This window comes from Homalodisca vitripennis, chromosome 4, assembly GCF_021130785.1.
Source record: "Homalodisca vitripennis isolate AUS2020 chromosome 4, UT_GWSS_2.1, whole genome shotgun sequence".
In the NCBI taxonomy this organism is placed as follows: Eukaryota; Metazoa; Arthropoda; class Insecta; order Hemiptera; family Cicadellidae; genus Homalodisca; species Homalodisca vitripennis.
The window spans coordinates 129884234-129904811 of NC_060210.1; the positions used below are offsets into that span (position 1 = coordinate 129884234).

At 32.3% G+C, this 20578-nt stretch overlaps 1 protein-coding gene across 4 annotated transcripts in view; it reads right to left on the reverse strand.

Annotated features, from left to right (window-relative positions):
- Positions 1–20578, reverse strand: part of LOC124360160 (glutamate receptor ionotropic, kainate 2) — a 139049-nt gene that overhangs the window by 61594 nt on the left and 56877 nt on the right. For all 4 annotated transcript variants that reach the window (XR_006922214.1, XM_046813531.1, XM_046813532.1 and 1 more), the window contains exon 2: positions 16388–16423. Coding sequence is in view for 3 of the 4 variants with exons in the window: in XM_046813531.1 (XP_046669487.1) it covers positions 16388–16390 (3 nt within the window). In the remaining variant the exon portion in view is untranslated. The remainder of the gene's footprint in view (positions 1–16387; positions 16424–20578) is intronic.

The window sequence follows — 20578 nt, forward strand, 5'->3', positions numbered from 1 at the left end:
AGTTTAATCTATAAAGAGCTATGCCAGAATAAGTGTTAAATTTGTGAGTAAGTTTTACAAACCGGTTATACTATTTCCAGTAATTTCAAACCGGTATTTTCAACAAACAGATAGCCAATTTTTCGAATCTTCCGGACTTCGATAAAGACAAATTTTGTTAAATATATATATATATATATGTATGTGTGTGTGTGTGTGTATAAATATATAGATTTTTACAGAATGGCATTTAAACATTTTCCAAGATGTATCAGCAACGAATGAAAATCTATAACATTTTCCAGACTTCACTAATTTGATAGCTCTCAACGGGTTATCCATCCAAATGCAATAAAAGTAATTGCAAAAGGATCTGTAATATATTATTTTGTGCTGCTCATCTGTTATAAACTTGTCTCGGAGTACACTGAATAAGATAGAGCACATACGTCCTATCCTGGGCGTGATACATTAGTCTTCTCTAAAACTGTCAACTTGATTATCAACTCGATCAATCCAATCAGTGCATAGATAACCTTAGAACTACATAAGTCAGTGCAATATGAGGCTTTGATATGACCAGCTCAACGCAGTTTAACCCCCTTTGAAATTTTGAAAGAAAAATATTAAACTCCATGCAAATACTAAATTCTACATAAAAAGTACGATACTCTTTGTTTTTATTACACAAGCTTTTGCAAATGATGAAAATCTGACGTCTATTCCAATCGCTAAGTGATATTTCTATTAAATACTTTTTTCTTAAAAAAAGGTTAATTATTAAGTTTTGACAATAGTGTATATTAGTTTAACCCTTTAACTCGCCCAAAAATGCCGTGGTACGCAAATACGTATGTATGAATGCCTTCCTTCGTAATACCTTCAACATTTATGGTGTAGTGGTATTTTACTCAATGAACTTTTGTTTACGAACTATGTGTTGTAATACTTTTGGTTACTTGTGTCCTACAACGTTGTAGTTACAATTTTGGTGCTGAGATCCCTGACTTCGTGTTTTATTATGCTAGCAACATGATTTATTTTATTAATGTATGTTTAATGTATTTATATGTAATATTAATTCATATTATTATTTATTTATTTCAAAGTGTTTTATTCAGTAAAAAGTTACATATTATACAATTACGTGGACATGTGTGTGTTTTTGCGCACACTATTTTGGAAAGAAATTATAATAACTTCTGCCTTTACCGAGGTAAATGCTTGAAATGTTGAGTAGTGCTTTGTATATTAATATTTTTCAAGAAAAGCATAAAATAAAGAGAGTAAACAAAAACAATATTTCGGCTACATTATTATATGTAAAAATAAAAAATGCAAAAAAATTGAAGGTAAATAAAATGTGTTTAATATAATTTTATTTACAAGAAGGTAGATACATATATTTATAGTTAAAATAAAATAATTATCAAAAAATAAGATTTCATTTATTTATTTCTGACGAAAAATGTAAAGTTATAAATTTTAATGCGAGTCGCTACATTTTACTCAAATTAAGGTTGGCATTTTTAGAACCTCCTCAATGGTATGCCATTTTTCGCAACATCACTGAAAACGTGTCCGATTGTAAAAGGGTTAAATAGTACAAACAGAAAAATTTAGCATGGAGCGCGACCAGTACATGCGCACGAGTCACTCGTCACGGACTGGGGTGACTTGATTGTACTGTCAGTGTCGCGTGGATTTTGGAGCGAGCTGTACTCAGCGAGCTGTGAGAGGGATAGACTATTTTAGGGTGGAGGACCGTGTCATTATCCCCACATCGCGCTTCCTTCTAAATGGGTCGATCTGTTCCAGTTACCATTTGAATTCAAATAGGGCTCTTTTAGTTCAAAATCTACTTAAAAATTAAATCAAATTAAATCTTTAATTGCTGGTAACAATTTCACATTGTATGGCAAACGTCATAATTAATATTCTAAATTTTTAACTCTCATACCACATTACCACTACGTTCAAACTGACATAATTTTCCATACATTCCAGTCTCTTTCATCCTTTGCCAATCTCAACCCACTTCCAGTACTGGAGTCAGTCATCGAATTAGGCAGTCTCCCAGTTAAACGCCAGAAACTCGTCAATGCTGTAGCATGCATTTGACATCAGAAAGCGCTTAAGATGAGATTTTGACGCCTTGGGCATTTTTCATAGAATTTGGCAATCGGTTGATGAAAAACGAATGCAAGAGGCTAAAATTAAATCTAAAATGTATTATTTTTGTATACTTATTACAACACCGTTATATTTACCACCTCAAGTAACAAGATATTTTATGTTTTTACACTGCAGTGTGAAAACAGTTTTTAATAAAATCAATTCACCGAAATTCCAAACTTTAGTATACAAGAGAAATGTTCTAAAATGATTTATATAGACACACACAAACTTATACTGTTACTTCAGATACATAAACTAGATATAATAAATCTCTGAACTCGGTTCACTGGTTTCAAAGTTTCCTGCGGATGTTCAGATATTATTACCGTCAAATTAACCTGCTTTATGAAACCTAACCATAGTGAACTGTTGCGGTAATGTTGGGTGAAGGTGAGACTTACAATTCTCATAACACGGAATATAACGAGTCAGAGCCGACTACAACCATAATCTTGTCGTTACTCCTAGAGGATATGACACCGTTATTACTTTTACTGCCAGTTCCGAGATGGTACGACCATTAACATTAATTTCAAGACATTTCTAAGTTCTCCTGTTGAGTTTCATGAGGCGTCTAGTTCACATTTCTCCCTCGATATTTACATATTCTTACCGTATCTGATTCTATTCGAGTACACTTTCATGGCAGCTTTAAATATTTATTGACTGTTGCTGATAGTAAAGACCTTTTTTTAGGAAACCCCAAATACTTTTCTGTAGTTCACTATTTCTTGATCTGGTTCCTTATAATTGATATGTTGAAAGGAAAGAAGTCTAACAAATGTGTGTGTTCCATAATGGGATGAGTTACCCATATTTAATTTATTGTTATGAATTAAAAAGTTTTTTTGGAGCCTCTTACAATAACAAGCTTTTAGTCTGATGATTTTTAGCTTTATTTTTAGCTGTAAACGAGTTGAAATTTTGTGTGAAACTCCACCTCTACTTCTAAAATTGATAAACTTCAGACCTTTGGGAGTCGCGCTACGGGGCTAGGATGTAGACCCAACACAAATTTTCCCACGCTGACACGTAATCTGGCATGTGTTTATCCTTATTATTTATTTCTCCATTCTGTACAACATTATATTATTATGTTTGCCTGTGCATATATTCTTTAATTAGAGAAATATTCACGTTTAATTACAACTAGCTGAATATCATTTGCCTGCCATACAACTAGAATCTATACCTTGACTGCAAGGTTAGGATAGCCCTTCTCTATACAGAAGATAAAAAAATAATTTAAGGAATACAAATGCAAAATTACACGAACAAAAATAAATTAAACTCTCGTTAAATGTATTTTAATTACTACTTATATTATACATATTAATTTAAAGCACCCCGTTACAATACAATCTATAATACCGAATAATGGGTCAGGCATATGTAACATGAATTGCCAGTTAGAGCAATTGTCCAGATTGCTATGTAGACTGTAGTATAGTGCAGGGTGGTAATCTACTGATGTGAACTTAACACCAGCTGGTCCAGCCTTCGACGTTAATGTTGATGAGGGCAATTACTCTGTCGAGCCCTGCTCTGAAATATAACCATTATACACCCTCAGTTTGCAAGTACTCACTCCAAGGCTTCAGTTAGTAAACTTTACAATTTCCCCCATGCAAAATATAATGTAGTAGTATGACAAAGAAGTAGTATTTTACGAGCTGCTAGTGGCTGGTCCTGTAATAACAAGAATGTTGATGAGGATACTAACTCTGTCGCGTCGTACCTTCAAATTAACGATGCCTGAAAGGACACACATCTTGTCGTATATTGTGATTCAACTTGACAGTTTGCCCAGTTAGACAGTTTAGACTGTAGTGAACTAAAGAGTACTTGATGTAGTGCTATAAGTGACAACTTCCAGCAGCTAGTTCTACCATGATATGAATGTTGATGAAGCCAATTGTTACTCTATGGCGCCCCATCTTCAAATATGATAATAACGATACCTTATAGTACCCATATCTTAGCTTGTGATATTTAACTTGACAGTTTCCCAGTTAGACAACTGGCAGTGTAGACTATAGGGAAATGAAGGGTAGTTGATGTAGTGCTATAACTGAGAACTTCCAGCAGCTCGTTTTACCATGATATGAATGTTGATGAAGTCAATTATTTCTCTATGGCGTCCCACCTTCAAATATGATAATAACAATACCTTATAGTACCCACATCTTAGCTTGTGCTATTTAACTTAACAGGTTTCCCAGTTAGACAGTTGGTAGTGTAGACTATAGTGAACTAAAGAGAAGTTGATGTAGTGCTGTAAAGTGAGAACTGCTAGTTGCTAGTCGCACCATAACATAAATGTTGATGAAGCCAATTATTACTCTGTCGCGCCCTGTCCTGTAATATGACATCGTTACTTCTAGTTTTGGGATTGTACGACTACGATTTTTAATGTCTTTATGACATTTTCATTTGCAATTTCATTATGGCTCATCATCTAAAGTCGATTCAAAGTCAAATCGTTAATTGCGAAAAACATGTTGATATGTATAGATAGCAAATGTCTAGAAATTTAACTTTCAATAAATTTGACAATTACACGATAGTGCATATTCAGTACAGGTTTTGCATTCATTCTGCCTCATTCATTCGCCAATTCTTCTCACTTCCACATAGGGGTCAGTCTTGTAAATGACTGGTCTCAGCGTCAGTTGTGATCCATATATTCGCCGACATTATCACGTGATTTTGACGCTCATATCTATGTTATTCTCAGTTGGTCATGTTGAGAATAAATTGAATAAACTTAGTTTTATGTTGCACAGAAATATGGCAATGGATTGTTTCTATGAAACATGGAACACGTGCTTTCGTATTTCGTGTTTTATTACAGCGCCACGTCGCGTCGGTGTGTTTTTATTACTAATGATTGCTACGTTTTAATGTTACTTTATTCGTGTGAATATTTCATATTAAATAATTGTATTTGCTAAGCAATATTTGGTACCTTGAATATTTAAATTTGGAAATATATGTTTTTCATATGATAATTTAAATGGAAAGATATTGTCTCTATAAATGTTTGATGCTTCGCAGTACACTATCAATCTCTCAGAAGAGGGAGTCAAAGAGAAATTAAATTTAAATTTTCATTTCCTCTGTGTAGTTAATGCAGCTGTACACAATATATATATGTTATTTTATGTTAATTTAAGTTAGTCTAGTCCGAGATATATTGAATTTACTTTTGATTATTTTCTTTACATTTAGGAACTAATATGGATTTAATTAAAGTTACTTAATAGTCAGAACTGTAACGTTTTGGGGACATTTAACTTTTACTTAACGTGTACAACATAATATATTAATAACTACTTTTCATAAATGAAAAGAAACGTGTTATGAACTAATCAAAAACTATTTGGTAGTAGTGAAGTTCATTTGTAAACCAAATTAGTAATAATAATTACTTAGGTGATTACAATGGATATTTACAAATAATTTCCTGCTAAACCTCTAATAACAACATTTCTCCGACTATAGCTTTCAACCTTATGCAATCTTTATCGGTTACGTGTACATTAGTGACTCTAATATGTTGACGCTGTATTTGCATTTACCAGTGTACGCGATTGCGGTTGCCGCAAGGGGATGCATTGTTACTGCAGCTTGTGGATAAATAAATCACAGTTAGTCAGATCACCAGTCACGGCCAACCGTACAGGCAATATTACAAAACAGACTGACAATTTTAAATGGGTTTGTTTGTTAATTTTGCTGTACAAAAGTGGAACAATTTTTTATTTTAATAATTAAAATTATAAGAATGTTACTCTAATTTAATTGTAAATCAAAGGCATACAAACTTTGGGGTATTAATGAATATTATTACAAAAAATAGAATAAATAAAGTACTACAGCCCAAAAAGAGTAGTTACTTTGCAGACTTTTGTGATATAAGCTTGCGTATGAACGTTGAAACTTTGCAGAAAACCCCAACTTTCTGACCAAGTCGAGAACTTGATGCAAAATGAAAAATAATTTCAAAATCGTGATTAGTTTTTATTAGTTATTACTAAACGAATCGGCTCTTTGGCTAAAATTTGAAATAGTTACCTAAAACCCCATTTATAGTCCTTTTTGGCACTTGATCTATTTTATTGCATAACTTGACTTGTTTATGTATAATTTCCACCACACAGCTACATCATCTGTGTTTATTCTCAACAAATCATTCCTTTAAAACTTGAATTTTTCGCGGTTTTGCAACATTTGATTCTAAGAAGTGAAAGTGTTGTATATTTGATCCATAAGTTATAGAAATGATTTATTTCTGATTAAATAACAATTAATTAAGAACTACGTAAAAACAATGGTCTCAAAATTTCCGTTAAAGCGTATCTGAACCACCTTAATACCATGGACAGTGTTAACCTACATTTAAAACGTTAATATTTTATGAACATGGTTACAATGTTAAAAGAATATAAACATTGGTGAAATATGTTTTGAATTAAACGACAGCCCTCTTTCATTCTGTACAGTTTTCAGTGTGCTTGAAAGAATTTCCTGTTTATAAAATTTGGGTACGCTTTTGCAACTATGTGTCCCAGTATCGGTGCAAAAACTTGTGAAATAAGGGAAATTTCAACTGTAATACAATGTTTCTAATGTGATACACAGCTTTAGTATGTCTCTAAACATAATTATTTTGTCGAAATAAGTATTGATTTTAACATTTATGTTAATTTTCGTTAATGTAGTGTTGATTATTATTCTAACATAGTATACGAAAGGTTTGGTTATCGAAGTTTTAATTTAACTAGCTAAAACATCTTTACTCTTGCTGTCGAAAGTATTCAGAGAACATTTTGGAAGACAATGAGTGGAACAAACAAAATATTTAACCTATCTCATGTAAGAAATGACTACATATTCCACCATGGCCCAAATTTTGCGCTGTAAAATATTATATGAAATGGATACAATACTACAATATTCTAAATTTTATTTTGACACCAGAATAAATAAATCTTCCGTGTCATAGTTGTGTGAATTGCGCATATGCCTAATTTTAGTTTTTACAGAGCTAGATGTCGATGTAACTAATCTAAAACCCAGGGCAACTAAGAAGAGCCACCCGCATATCACTGAAATCACATATTTGGAATGTTATATTTTGAATGTCAAATTTTTCGTCAATGTATATTTTAAATAAACTTTTCGCCAATTACGGTTTTTTAAATTAATCTAAAAAATCATGAAAATATGATGCAAAACAGTAATATTTGTGTTATCTAAATTAGTATCTCAATAAACTAAAAATATGATTAGTTAGATATAAAGAATTAAAAGTGTAAAAATATAAACTAATAATTAGATGTAATCTTATATGCAATGAAAACATGACAATTCAAATATGATTAAAGTTAAATAGTAGCTTCCACGTTATGCTGCGGAATAAACTGGAGTCGATATAGTAGTAATAGGCTGTCTTGTTTGTACTGTAAAATACACTAAAGGTCTCTTAGATACTGTATTATTCCAGCACAATGTCACGAATTTTGTCAATAATTTGAATTAATACAGATAAATTAATGAACTGAACTCGCAAGACTTCCTCAATTGCTAGTTGTTATCGGGCATGATACTAATTGGCTGAGCTTTAGCGAAGGAAAGGATCACCCATCGAAGCAGCAGCCACGCTCGACATTGCTTGATTCGGTTATATCGCGATAACCGTATCCACTACAATATGCCATTGGCGTCAAAATCATATAATTTTAAATCCCATATAATTTTAGCTTGTGACTTAGTAACACAATCACTTATAAACTTAAAGTTTTGCATGCATCTTCAGCGAAGCCTGTTATTTTTGGTCTTGGTAACATCAGGGTATCGATATTACCCAAATAAGGAATTTAACTGATATAGACCGGGCCAAACTGTATAAGTTCTTCTATTTTCTAATAACTAGTGAAGAAAAATGAAGGGATAAAGACGGTTAACTGATTAAGTCTTCGACTTTCTTTTGAAAGAACACTGTTTAATAAAACTACTAAAGGTTTTGTTTTGAATACTTCAAGGATACTGTTTAATTTAGACGATTACTAATAAATAAAGCTATTGAAACACACCACAAATAACAATAATCGATTGATGAGTGAGCAGTGACCCAGATGTGGGTTGTTTAAAGTTACTTGGGTCATGTACAAGAGCCTCGGAGGGGGGGGGAGGGCGGTATTGATGGCCCTTGTGATTGCCAGTATGCCGTTATTGCAATACAGTAGTGTATAACCCATTAATGTGAGAGCGTACTTAATCCTACTTACATAAGACAACGTATATTTTACAATGAGAAATACATTTGTGGATGTAGAGATTCTATCTAATATAGATCTAAAGCGAAAAAGTACCAACATTTTCTTAAAATCACAAATGATAAATGACGTAATTCAAAACTGGGCGCATAAAACATTCCTTGTTGTTGTACGCAGTGCTTACCAAATGAAGGGTTTAGGAAATAACTGATAACAGCAATTTTACAGAAGATCAATAATAAAATTCAAAACTATGGTTCCAAAAGTAATTTTTTATTTCATACTATTTCAAACTATAGTCCAGTATTTTATATTTGGCTACTGTATTTTGGTCAATATTTTAGGTTTTATAAGAGAGTTTTACCTCATGATTCGGATGGTCTTTCTGGTATGCAACATTTCTCTTAAGAGCCTAACATCGCGAGCTTTGAATATATAGTTATTATTATTTCCAATCCAAGTAACATTTTAGTTCATAATTATATTGTGTCAATTAGAGAAATGATATATAAATCAAAATTTTTTAGTTTATTAAAAATGTGTGAACACCCAATCAATTATTTCCACTTAACTAGTTTTTAAAATTAAATAACGTGTCATTCTAGAGAGATACTTTAAGTTTTATTTATTGAATGGGTCCAAATAAGATTTTATGACTAAAATAAGGGTTATCGAACCAAAATATTTTGAAAATCATCCTAAGATGTTCTAGTTAGATGTATTTTTATGCAATTAATAATAAACCTGCTACATCTAAGTATTTTTAAGGGCCAAAATATGTGGTTTCAGTCCACATAATTATGACTTTACAATTTGTTTGATTGCTGTGTACACTGTACAGGTGATCTAAAATACACTGAAGGCTATATCCAATCGTGTAACCTACTTAGATTGCTTATAGCCTACATTTGGTCTGACGCTCGCAACTTGGATGACTCATCCGGTTGTCGCCGCGATTTTCGTGTTTACCTGTGCTACATCTAATGTTATTATATAGTATACTGTATGTTGAAAACCGACTCTATGAATAAATGACTAAGAAAATTACAATATTAACGAGTTTCCAAGTACGAAACTAAAAATGGTCTGCTATTCAAGCGAAATCTAAATATACTTTCTATACATTACTCTATTCACATATCTCCATTAGCATTAAACTATACTTAATTTATGTAAGTATTAACGATACAAATACATTGTTCAATTTGAAAAGAAATACAAATCTTTTTCCAATAATGGTCTGTGTATTGCAGTAATGGCATATTGGCAATCGCAAAAACGACCACCACCCCCACCACCACCCCATTCCCTTGTGTACGATCTAAGTAACCAAAGCACTTCGCATCTGGGTCACTACTCACTCACCAACTGATTGTTTTTATTTACTTAAAGTTCAAGTTTTAATTATATAGAATCAACTGGCATCTAAATTTACTTCTCATTTCAAATTTTTATAGCTCAAATACTATAAAATCATACGTAATTACACAGTTATGATAATTATTCCATGATGATTTTATGATGTGCTTGGTTAAAAGTGTACTGTACTTCCCATTAATCGCAGCAAGTCTATATAGTTATTTATTGGCATTATATATAATAAGTGACATATATTATAGCAACCCTGTTACTCATTTTTAGTTAGTATTATTTTTCTCCGATGTTATTAGAACTAAATTATAGGTGGAATAATAACCTAATTGACACGCGTAGTATTTTTTCTCTCTTAAACTATGTAACTGTTCGACAGCTCACCAGTTACCACCTTGCACGCGCTGTCCGTATGTAAAATTTACATTTTATTATTATATATTAGCTCTTTCATGCGTGATATCTATTTTAAATTTAATATGAAATAAGTTTGTAATAAGTAAAGTAACTTACCTAAGATGATCTTTGATTTGCCAGATGAATACATACGTATATAGTTGTGGTAATGTCCTCCTGACGAGACCACGCTGTTGTGATTACATGTTGTCTCAATAAATACCGTCGCGATTTTGTTTTAGGTCGCAAGTACTCTGAGAGAAATTTGTTAAAGTCCAATTTTGAGTTCATTATCGATTTTATGAGCCCTAGGGCGATTCTTTTTTGAGGACTGTTTTTTTATTCTTTCTTCTTTTTCCTGACTGCAGCTGCAATGTCAAGCCGAGAGTCTGACGCCGCGGTGTGTGTCGACATCAGAGTGAAGGGAAGTCGTTTAAAGTTTTATTAAGTGATTAACTCGTAAGGTAAATTCCGAAGAACATTGCAACCACCAGGCTCACCCCCAAGATATCGTTTTAGTTAATTATTACTCTATTTTGGCAGTAACGTGGAAAGTCATATTTGTATTTGAACATCTAAAAGTGGTGCTTGTGGGTTTTATTTGTTGTAATTAAACTTTGAAATGCCGAGTATTTATTAATACGGCCTGAGAAATCTCCAAACCACGTGTTTCATCATTCTGTTCAGATGTTGTACTTGTTAAATAACTATGATGTTAACCTATTTGATATCAAAGAATTCTAGATACATTCCAATTACTTGGATGAACAATAAAAGCGGTTAACCATTAATATCAATATTAGATATTGTAATGCGTTTTAGAGGAAAAGGCTTATAAGATCTCAAATTTATGGAAATCTTCAATCCCTTTTCTAACCCTTCTATATATTTATTATTTAATATTGTATGTATATAAAACAAACCAGAGTTGAACCAGCTGTGTTTAGAGTATAAAATAAGTTGCGAGACAGTAGTTGTGTGATAAGAAAATCAGTGATTGGTGTCCAAATAAGTTTTTTTCCTAAGTGAATTTGTCAATGCAAAAGTATGCTGATTCCAGTTAGAAGTTTGATTGAAAAGTTGTGCGTTTCACTTTAGCGATGGAGCAAATTTGTGATGGACTCGGTATACGTTCTCTATACGAGGAAAATGGAAAATGGCACAAACCTCAAACTGGAAGTGATTAATAAGTTTATAAATTGAATGTGTTATGAAAAATCATGATGATTGTAAACTGCAACGCAATAACTGTGATTTTGAAAATCATGATAGGTGACATAATAAGAGATTTTTAAATTTATTTAAATACTTAACGTCATAACTAAACAAACCTTATAAAACTCTACATCTAAAATAAGTATAAATTTTTATTGAATAAATAACAATTAAAACTGTTTGCTTTTGGCAAACATTAAATTGATTTTATTATAAAAAGTTCTTTTCAAGCCATGTCAATCCTTCCACATTAGAAACTCGATATTTTCAACACATAATGTTTTCAGTAACAGTAGAAATCAAAGAGTATTAAATATGCAGTTGCATTGGAAGCATATGCATTTTAATATAAGCTCGAATATTTGAAATGTACGTACGTGTATAATAGATGATATGGAATATCTGGTTTAACGGTCATTTGTTACTGTAATGTGTAATATAAAAACAAAATGTTTAGAGAGTTAATATCCCAGGAACGTTGTGTTTTGTTACATATTTTGTAACATATCACGATGGTAAATGTGCCAAATCCTATTATCCTCTCAGTCTAAATATGTTCACCGAGAGAAAAATACCTGCACGCAAAAATGCATCCCATTCTAAAATAAAATCAAAACAAATATAAAGACCTCATAAGTAGCGACTCTTTTATAAGAAGACGAGTAAAAAGTTTTAAAGTTCTATTCCAGTATTTTGCAACACTTACATTATTTTCAAACACAAGACCTTAAAGCTCTATGAAGTACAAAGAGATATAATATTTTTTAAATTATTTTAACACTATATTCGTTAGTTATTCAAAATATCAATACATTATAAAAATATATGACATTCCAGACATCTGAAGATTTTAATAAGGTAATATTTTTATTTATGTCTCTTTTATTAGGTTAATATTCCTTCATAATATATATTGAATTGAATTGAATTGCATTTATTCAAGAAATTATACATTTCTGAGGCCCCGCTAAGTACAATACTTGTCAGCGGGAACCTATATAACTATATTTTACTACAGTTGAGATACATACTTACATTCAATTATCTTTCAGGTCCTTAACATAGTATTTTTAATTTAATTGTGGTGAAAATTGGTATATAATATACATACAACAGTGAAATTATTAATGTGGAGTGATTAAAAAATATTGTCTGATTTTTATATGTTTATTTTTTATATGTCTGATATATATATATAATGAATATTATATAATAAAGCACATCTAGCGACATTTGTGATTTAAAGCATTTGGTGATTAATACAAGTTCCAATTTTAAGAAAACAATTGTTAGTCGAAATTGGTTGTCAAAGGCAATATACATGTTGGCACTGGAAAGGAATAACTTCCAAACAATAATCGCATTTATCATAAAGGACCTGGCTTACACAACAAGATTAAACTTTCTCCTTATATTACTGATAACTGAAACCACATATCAAAAGTTTCTCCTTATACTATCACTGTTATTAACAGTAATACAAAACAAACACAGTTACGTGCACATTTATATTTTCTTTACGTAAACTCTCTATAATCCGGAGTGACGGGTGCCTGAACCGCACGGATAATTGGAAAACATATATTAAAGTTTCTCCACATATTACGGTTATTAATAGTAAAAAGAAAAAATAGCGTATTACGAACACACACACACACCACACACACACACACACACACACACACACACACACACACACACACATGTATATTGTATGTATATACGTATATTGTCTGCATGGGTACATCTATATTTTCGATACGTAAACTCTCAATAATCCGGAGTGACAGGTGGCTGAACCACAGAAATAACTGAAAACATGTATTAATGATTTTTTAATTACTGTTATTAACGATAGAACGAACAGCAGCGTGTTACGGGTACATCTATATTTTCGGTACGTAAACTCCTGATAATCCGGAGTGACAGGTGGCTGAACCACAGAAATAACTGAAACCATGTATTAATGCTTTTTTAATTACTGTTATTAACGATAGAACGAACAGCAGCGTGTTACGGGTACATCTATATTTTCGATACGTAAACTCCCGATAATCCGGAGTGACAGGTGGCTGAACCACAGAAATGACTGAAACCATGTATTAATGATTTTTGTAATTACTGTTATTAATGATAGAACAAACAGCAGCGTGTTACGGGTACATCTATATTTTCGATACGTAAACTCTCGATAATCCGGAGTTACGGGTGGCTGAACCACAGGAATAACTGAAACCATGTAATTAAGGTTTTTTGTATTACTGTTATTAACGATAGAAGGAACAACAGCAGCGTGTTACGGGTACATCTAAATTTTCGATACGTAAACTCCCGATAATCCGGAGTGACAGGTGGCTGAACCACAGAAATAACTGAAAACATGTATTAATGATTTTTTTTATTACTGTTATTAACGATAGAACGAACAGCAGCGTGTTACGGGTACATCTATATTTTCGATACGTAAACTCCCGATAATCCGGAGTGACAGGTGGCTGAACCACAGAAATAACTGAAAACATGTATATGATTTTTTTATTACTGTTATTAACGATAGAACGAACAGCAGCGTGTTACGGGTACATCTATATTTTCGATACGTAAACTCTCGATAATCCGGAGTGACGGGTGGCTGAACCGCACGGATAACCGAAACCACATACTAAACTTCAATCTGAGCTGAAATACGTTCCGGAATGATCTCGGCAAATACGATTAGAATTTTTAGAACTGCACAGTTGGTTTTCTTCATTTAATATTTATAATTGTACTATATTTAACTATCGTTTCAGCGCTAATTCTCTCCTATAAATCGTTGTAAATATTGAAATTGTCGAAAATCTTGAAATCTTGAGAAACTGTAAAGTTAAATTTTTTTCTTAATTTCATATAAAAATGATGCTTCTTATACGACGTTAATCGAAAGAAAAAGATTTAAAAATAAACAAGCTACAATGTATGAGTACGCCACACCGCGTACACCTGTTTCATGTCGTCTAACAGGTTTCATTGAGGACGAATGCACAATTTACAAGTATAAAGTTTATTTTACTCTTATAAAATCCCACAAATAGACATGCATCATCATTAATACTCTTAATTTATTGTTGTCCATTTCTTGTAAAATTCCCTGAAAGTCTACAGATGAAATAAATCGTGAATGTTTAGGCTACATGTGTTACTATATTATATCTTAAAATGTCATGTAAATGTAAACTAGTTTGTTAAAAAATTGATTCATTCTGCAATTTTCTCATTGCATAACCCATAACACACATGTAATGTTGGTTAACGCTTAGCCTAATCCTAGGAGTGACAAGCATCATCATCGAATTCGGGGTTGCCCTTAAAGAAATGAAGCACATTGAAAGATTGCACCTTGAAAGTCTATAAATTCAAGTCGGTTTATTTTCGAGATATTATGCGTGCAGACAAACAGACAGAAATTAAATTTTTGCAGCTCCTCGAGTGATTGGCTTTGCTAACGATCAGCAAAATATGATAGAAGTGGTAACAAAAAGGACATGCTTGATTAACTTCAATCAAAACCTAATATACAAACTGATGATACAGTAATTTCAGGGTGTTAAAACTAATAGTTCATAGTTAGAGAAGAGAAGCACTCGCTATGGTTGTAAAATTGTTTATGACTTTCAATTCACGATATGAATGCGCGCATTCTGCATGAAACTTTAATATACCAAGGCTCAGACTGGTTTATACATTCACAGCGCTTCCACATGCAGGCGTCCCAGTACTACATTATACAGTGGTAGCAGGGTTCTCTATACACTACCTATCCCCTAACTGTCATGTCTCTGTATGCACTTAACCTCCAACTGTCATGTCTCTGTATGCACTTAACCTCCAACTGTCATGTCTCTGAATACAATCCAATTTTAGCGTTTTTCCAGAGCTTTGAATTATAAATGACCTTCATTGTAGTTTCACTTATGTAAAACAGAAATGTTTACCTCTTTTTGCCGTGAGGTTGGTAGCATAAAACCTTAGACGTCTGCCTACTTGTGGATCGCTTATCGTATTTCTTCTTACTATAACTTAAGGAAACTTACTAAATGCATTTTTCTATGTGATTATAGTGCCAATATTGAGACATATTTCATTGTGTCGATTTTAAGTTTATTCCTAACGCTCTTACTATACAACAACAATTGTTACGGAAGTATAAAAAACAGAGAAAAATAATTCATATTTAACAAGGTAGGAGTATACCGCCCAGTTTACTAATTATTACGTAACAGGCTTCACTGGATTGTATTCAAAATTTCAATTGCAAAGCTCATTTAATTAGGCTACATATGTTACTACATTACATGTTAAATGCTATATGATTGTACTCAGTTCCTTTACAATTTTTTTACTCAACGACTTTCTCATTGCCATCATGATCAATTATGAGGTATATGTGAAAATGTTCGCTAATGCTCTGCCAAACCTATGGAATGTCATGAACCATTATCGAACTATACGTTGATTATATAGAAATGAAGCTTTACATAAAAATGCGAGTATATCCGTAAGTTTATTATTGAAATATCGTGCGGACAGACATACAGACAGAAATACAATATTTCCAGCTCCTCGAATGATAGGCATTGCTAATGCTCAGCCAACTAGATTTCGGGAGATAAATGAAGAAAGTAATACTACGCGTAACAGAAAAGAACTAGTTAAACGCAAAGAACAGTACTTGATACTTTTTACACTTGATCTTTGGGGTTGTAGTTCCCAGGGTGTATAGTTCCCAGAGGGTGCATTTTATCCATATGTCCATATAAGCATAAGAGCATCAAAACATGAGTATTTTGAACAGTTTTAATTTCATAGAGTTTTTTAACTCTTAAAATTGAGAAATTTCCTGTTGTAAAACCCTTTACATGTAATAGCGTTTAGTTATCAAAGCAATTCATTACAGTAGTTCTAGAAAGTTAAATGTACATTCTTACCATTGCTAAAAATCAGAAAGCCATGTTGAGAAGTATCTGAAACAGGAAAAACTATATTAATTAGAATTCAGAAACGGAGTAAAAAAATCTCAATTTTACATAAGATACATTTTAATACATTGTGATACAGTTTTAACTAAACTCGTTTTCAGAAGAAATTATATGGCTAATCGTATAAGTTATAACGGTTACTTGTGTGAAGATGTATAATATATGTGGTAAATATTAAATTATATTAGTAGATATTTCATATTTATTATATAAACATAGTATGTAGAAATTATCATACTAGCATTAAATATTTATTGAGCTTGATACTTTAAAATAAAAAATCCACCATAGAATGCTTATAAACTGATGGTGTAAACTTCTATTATATTAGTAATAGAATGACCATTGTAGTGAAAAACATGCGCACTTTAAGAGGCAATCGAATATAGGTTTGGAAACACGTTTTTATGTTCAATAGTCAATAGTCAATAGTCAATTTTTTATTGCGGAGACAAAATACATTTGTATAGCAAACGTCAAATAGGTTAAAATTTGGACATACATACCACATCGAGCTCTCATTCAGACATACATTTGATCACTCATTCCACGTTCATCCATCGCCAATAATTCCCACTTCGTTCTAGAGTCAGTCTTGTTATTGTGTGGTCTCCCAGTCATACTCCAGAAACTCTTTTATATTGTAAAATGCATTTGACGCTAAACAGCGTTTTAAACGAGTTTTTAACGCCTTGAGCGTCGAGGCGTTTCTTAATTCATTAGGCAATCTGTTAATAAAATGAACCCCTGCCTGTGAAGGCAAGCGTTCATAAACCACCGTCCTGTGTCTCCCAGTTCGGTAGTTGTCTCTGCCTCTAGTCCCGTACGAGTGAATGTCTCGGCCCGTAATCAAGGCACATTTAGACATACAATACAACGTTGTTTGTAAAATGTAGAGGCTAGGCAGAGTTAACAGTTGCAACCTTTTGAAAGTTGACCTGCACGACTCTCTAAACTTTAATTTTGCAATGGTGCGGATCGCTCGCTTCTGTAATTTAAACACTCTTGAAAATTGGTTCCTTGCACAGGAACCCCATAGTACCAATCCGTAAGTGAGGTGTGGATAAATCAAGCCATAATACGCCGTTATCAGAACTTGACTTGGGCAGTATTTGGCTAGAGACCTCAGAACATAAATGCCTGAGGCTAATTTTGAGCAAACGTAATCGATGTGAACATTCCATGTCAAACCTTGATCAAGGTAAATTCCAAGGAATTTTGAGGAATAGACTTCTTCTAGTATTGTATCCGCTAACATAACGCTAGGTCCATACTCAAAGTCTACTGGGTTTAAAGTGAAATTTAAAACGTTAGATTTAGATGAATTTGTATTTAGATTGAGGCTATGAAAATGTTGGACACAATTGTTCATTCCAACAAATGCGTTTTGTTCCAAATCTGATTTCGAAGATTCGTTAAAACAAAGAGTCGTATCATCAGCATACTGCACGATTTTCCCGTGTGGTAGTGATGATTTTATGTCATTAACATAAAGCAGGAAGAGAATTGGACTGAGAATGGATCCTTGAGGAACTCCATAACTCATATTTACAGAATTTGAAATATGATTAGAAATTTGGACAACTTGAGTTCTATGGCTTAGGAATGAACTAAGCCATGTGAGAGGCACGCCTCGAATGCCATGCGATTCCAGTCTGTCAAGCAGTGTAATATGGTCAACACAATCGAAAGCCTTAGATAAATCGAGAAACACACTTAAAGTGTGATTTCGACTTTCCAATCCCTCTACAATCATATCGACAAGACCCACAATTGCATCTATTGTCGATTTGCCCTTTCTGAAGCCAAATTGGTCATTTGAGAGCTGATTGTGTTTATTCAGAAACTGAAGCATTCGCACTAAAAACAACTTTTCAAATAGTTTGCTTAAAATAGGCAAAATTCATAGTTCTTTAACATAACTGCCCCTAAATAAAGACAAGTTGGAAAAAAACTTTGAGTAATTCTTTTGATCACTTAATAATAATTATAATTTAAAACATAAAAATGACATAATTTTGTTATCAGGTACAAATAAAAACAATAGGACATAAAATTGTAATATATTTATAACATTTTACATGAATCATAACCAGTAATGAAATGTTTTAATCAATTAACTACTTAGGAATTTACCAATTTTTAAATTAAATATAATTTTTTAACGATTTGAAGTATTAATTTCTTAAAAAAAAAATAATAATTTTTCTATAAAGAAAGTTGATGCCACTCCATGAAGCTATAAAAATAGCTACATACTGTAAAAATTCACTTGTTTCCTTAAGCAGTTTTAATTCGGCCAAAATTGCATTTAAACTTTACACTCGTAATATTACACGTGGAGTGATCTAATATTTTTTTAAACATTTCCTGTATTTTTAAGAGCTTTAAATTTAACGTAAACAAATATTTCCCAAACGAAAAATCGATTGTATCACTTAATTGCTCAGTATAAGTAGTATAAAAAGTCTTTGTTGGTTTCAGGTAGGGAGAATTCCCAAATTGTCCCCAGTGTAGCAGAGGCATACAACGCCACTGATATGAAACAGAAGACACGGTTTACAGCGCTTTGAGGAACACGTTGAGTTTTATGAGCCGTATGACAGCTGTGTCAGGATGTTCAACACGGCAGTCTCGTGTCACATACTGACTCTCGCATATGCGCCGTAAACCTGGTGTTGCGAACACGTAGGCAAAAAATAGTCACTCTGGTGAATCACAGTTTACTCATTTTGATTTAGAATAATTTAAAAATCGGTAATTACCTAAGAGTATTTTTAAATATTTTTCTAATAGTCTAAATATTACAAATATTGGTACAGGAACAGTCTACTACTCGTGATACTACAAATCGAAATCTTAGACAACGACAGAAATGTATTCAATTAAAAAAAAAAAAAAAATAACTAAAAATAACGTAATAAATACTTAAATTTGATATTTTTTCTTTTCAACATACACAGCAAGTAGTATGTTACAGCAATTTTTAAATTTCACAAAACACTCTTTTTATAATACCGCACAAAATAAAGGCAGTTTTTAATTTCAAGAACCGCCTGGACTGGCTACAGTTATTTTAGTAGTAGTCTCATAAGAGCAATGTTACACCTCATTCATTTTTAAAACTGTATCTTCACTCGGTTAAAAAAAGATGACCGTATCTTCAGTCGGTTAAAAAAAGAATGTCTCATTTTTAAGATATAATAAATACGCATCCGTGCATTTTTTGGGTTTTTAGATATTTTTACAGGTTATTTACAAAAAATTTCAAAATATGATTCTATTCCCATCGCACATTCAAAAAGTATACACGTTGCAATACAATTTTAAGCATTTTAATACTTCTTAACTCTAAGTTTGCCTGGTAAAATAAGAATTTACATTGCTTTTACCTGCTGAAGGCAGACAATATCTACTCTACGATGGCCAAAGTGAGAAATGGAATTTTTGTGAATAATGAAGTGCTCTCATAACTCGACCTCATAACATCATTCGTATATAGACCATTAATATTAAAATATTACAATGATATTTGTACATAAAAATAAGGGTAATATTATTATACCAACTTTGCAATATAAATTAAGAAATTGTCAAGTTGCCAAAAATGGAAATGTCATGTACTTATTGTCATAATTAACAGTAATTGTTAGATGATAAATAAAAATAGTTGAGCTTATAATCCAGAACCATAAAATGAATAATGATAACAGTTTATTTGATATTATGAACCAAATCATCAGTGTGAACAAACTCATAAGTAAAATATACAAAGACAATTGAGATCGAGATTGAAGATTTTGCCCCGCCTTGTAGTTTTTCTCACCATGTCAGACATTGGTGTTTGTGGAATACCACTGTATCTTTATTACAATGTTCCCACAAGGAAAATGCTACATAAATTGCTATCACCCAAGTCTGGAAGTGTGACGTGTTAGCTATATAGTGCTTCATTACAATGTTCCCACAAGGAAAATGCTACAAGGAGGCTATCACCCAAGTCTAGAAGGGTAACTATCAATCTCATTATGTCAGACATTGGATTTTGGGGAATACCACTGCAACTTTATTACAATGTTCCTACAGGGAAAATGCTCTCTATATATGCACAGTTTCATACTATATCCATCTCATGTCAGA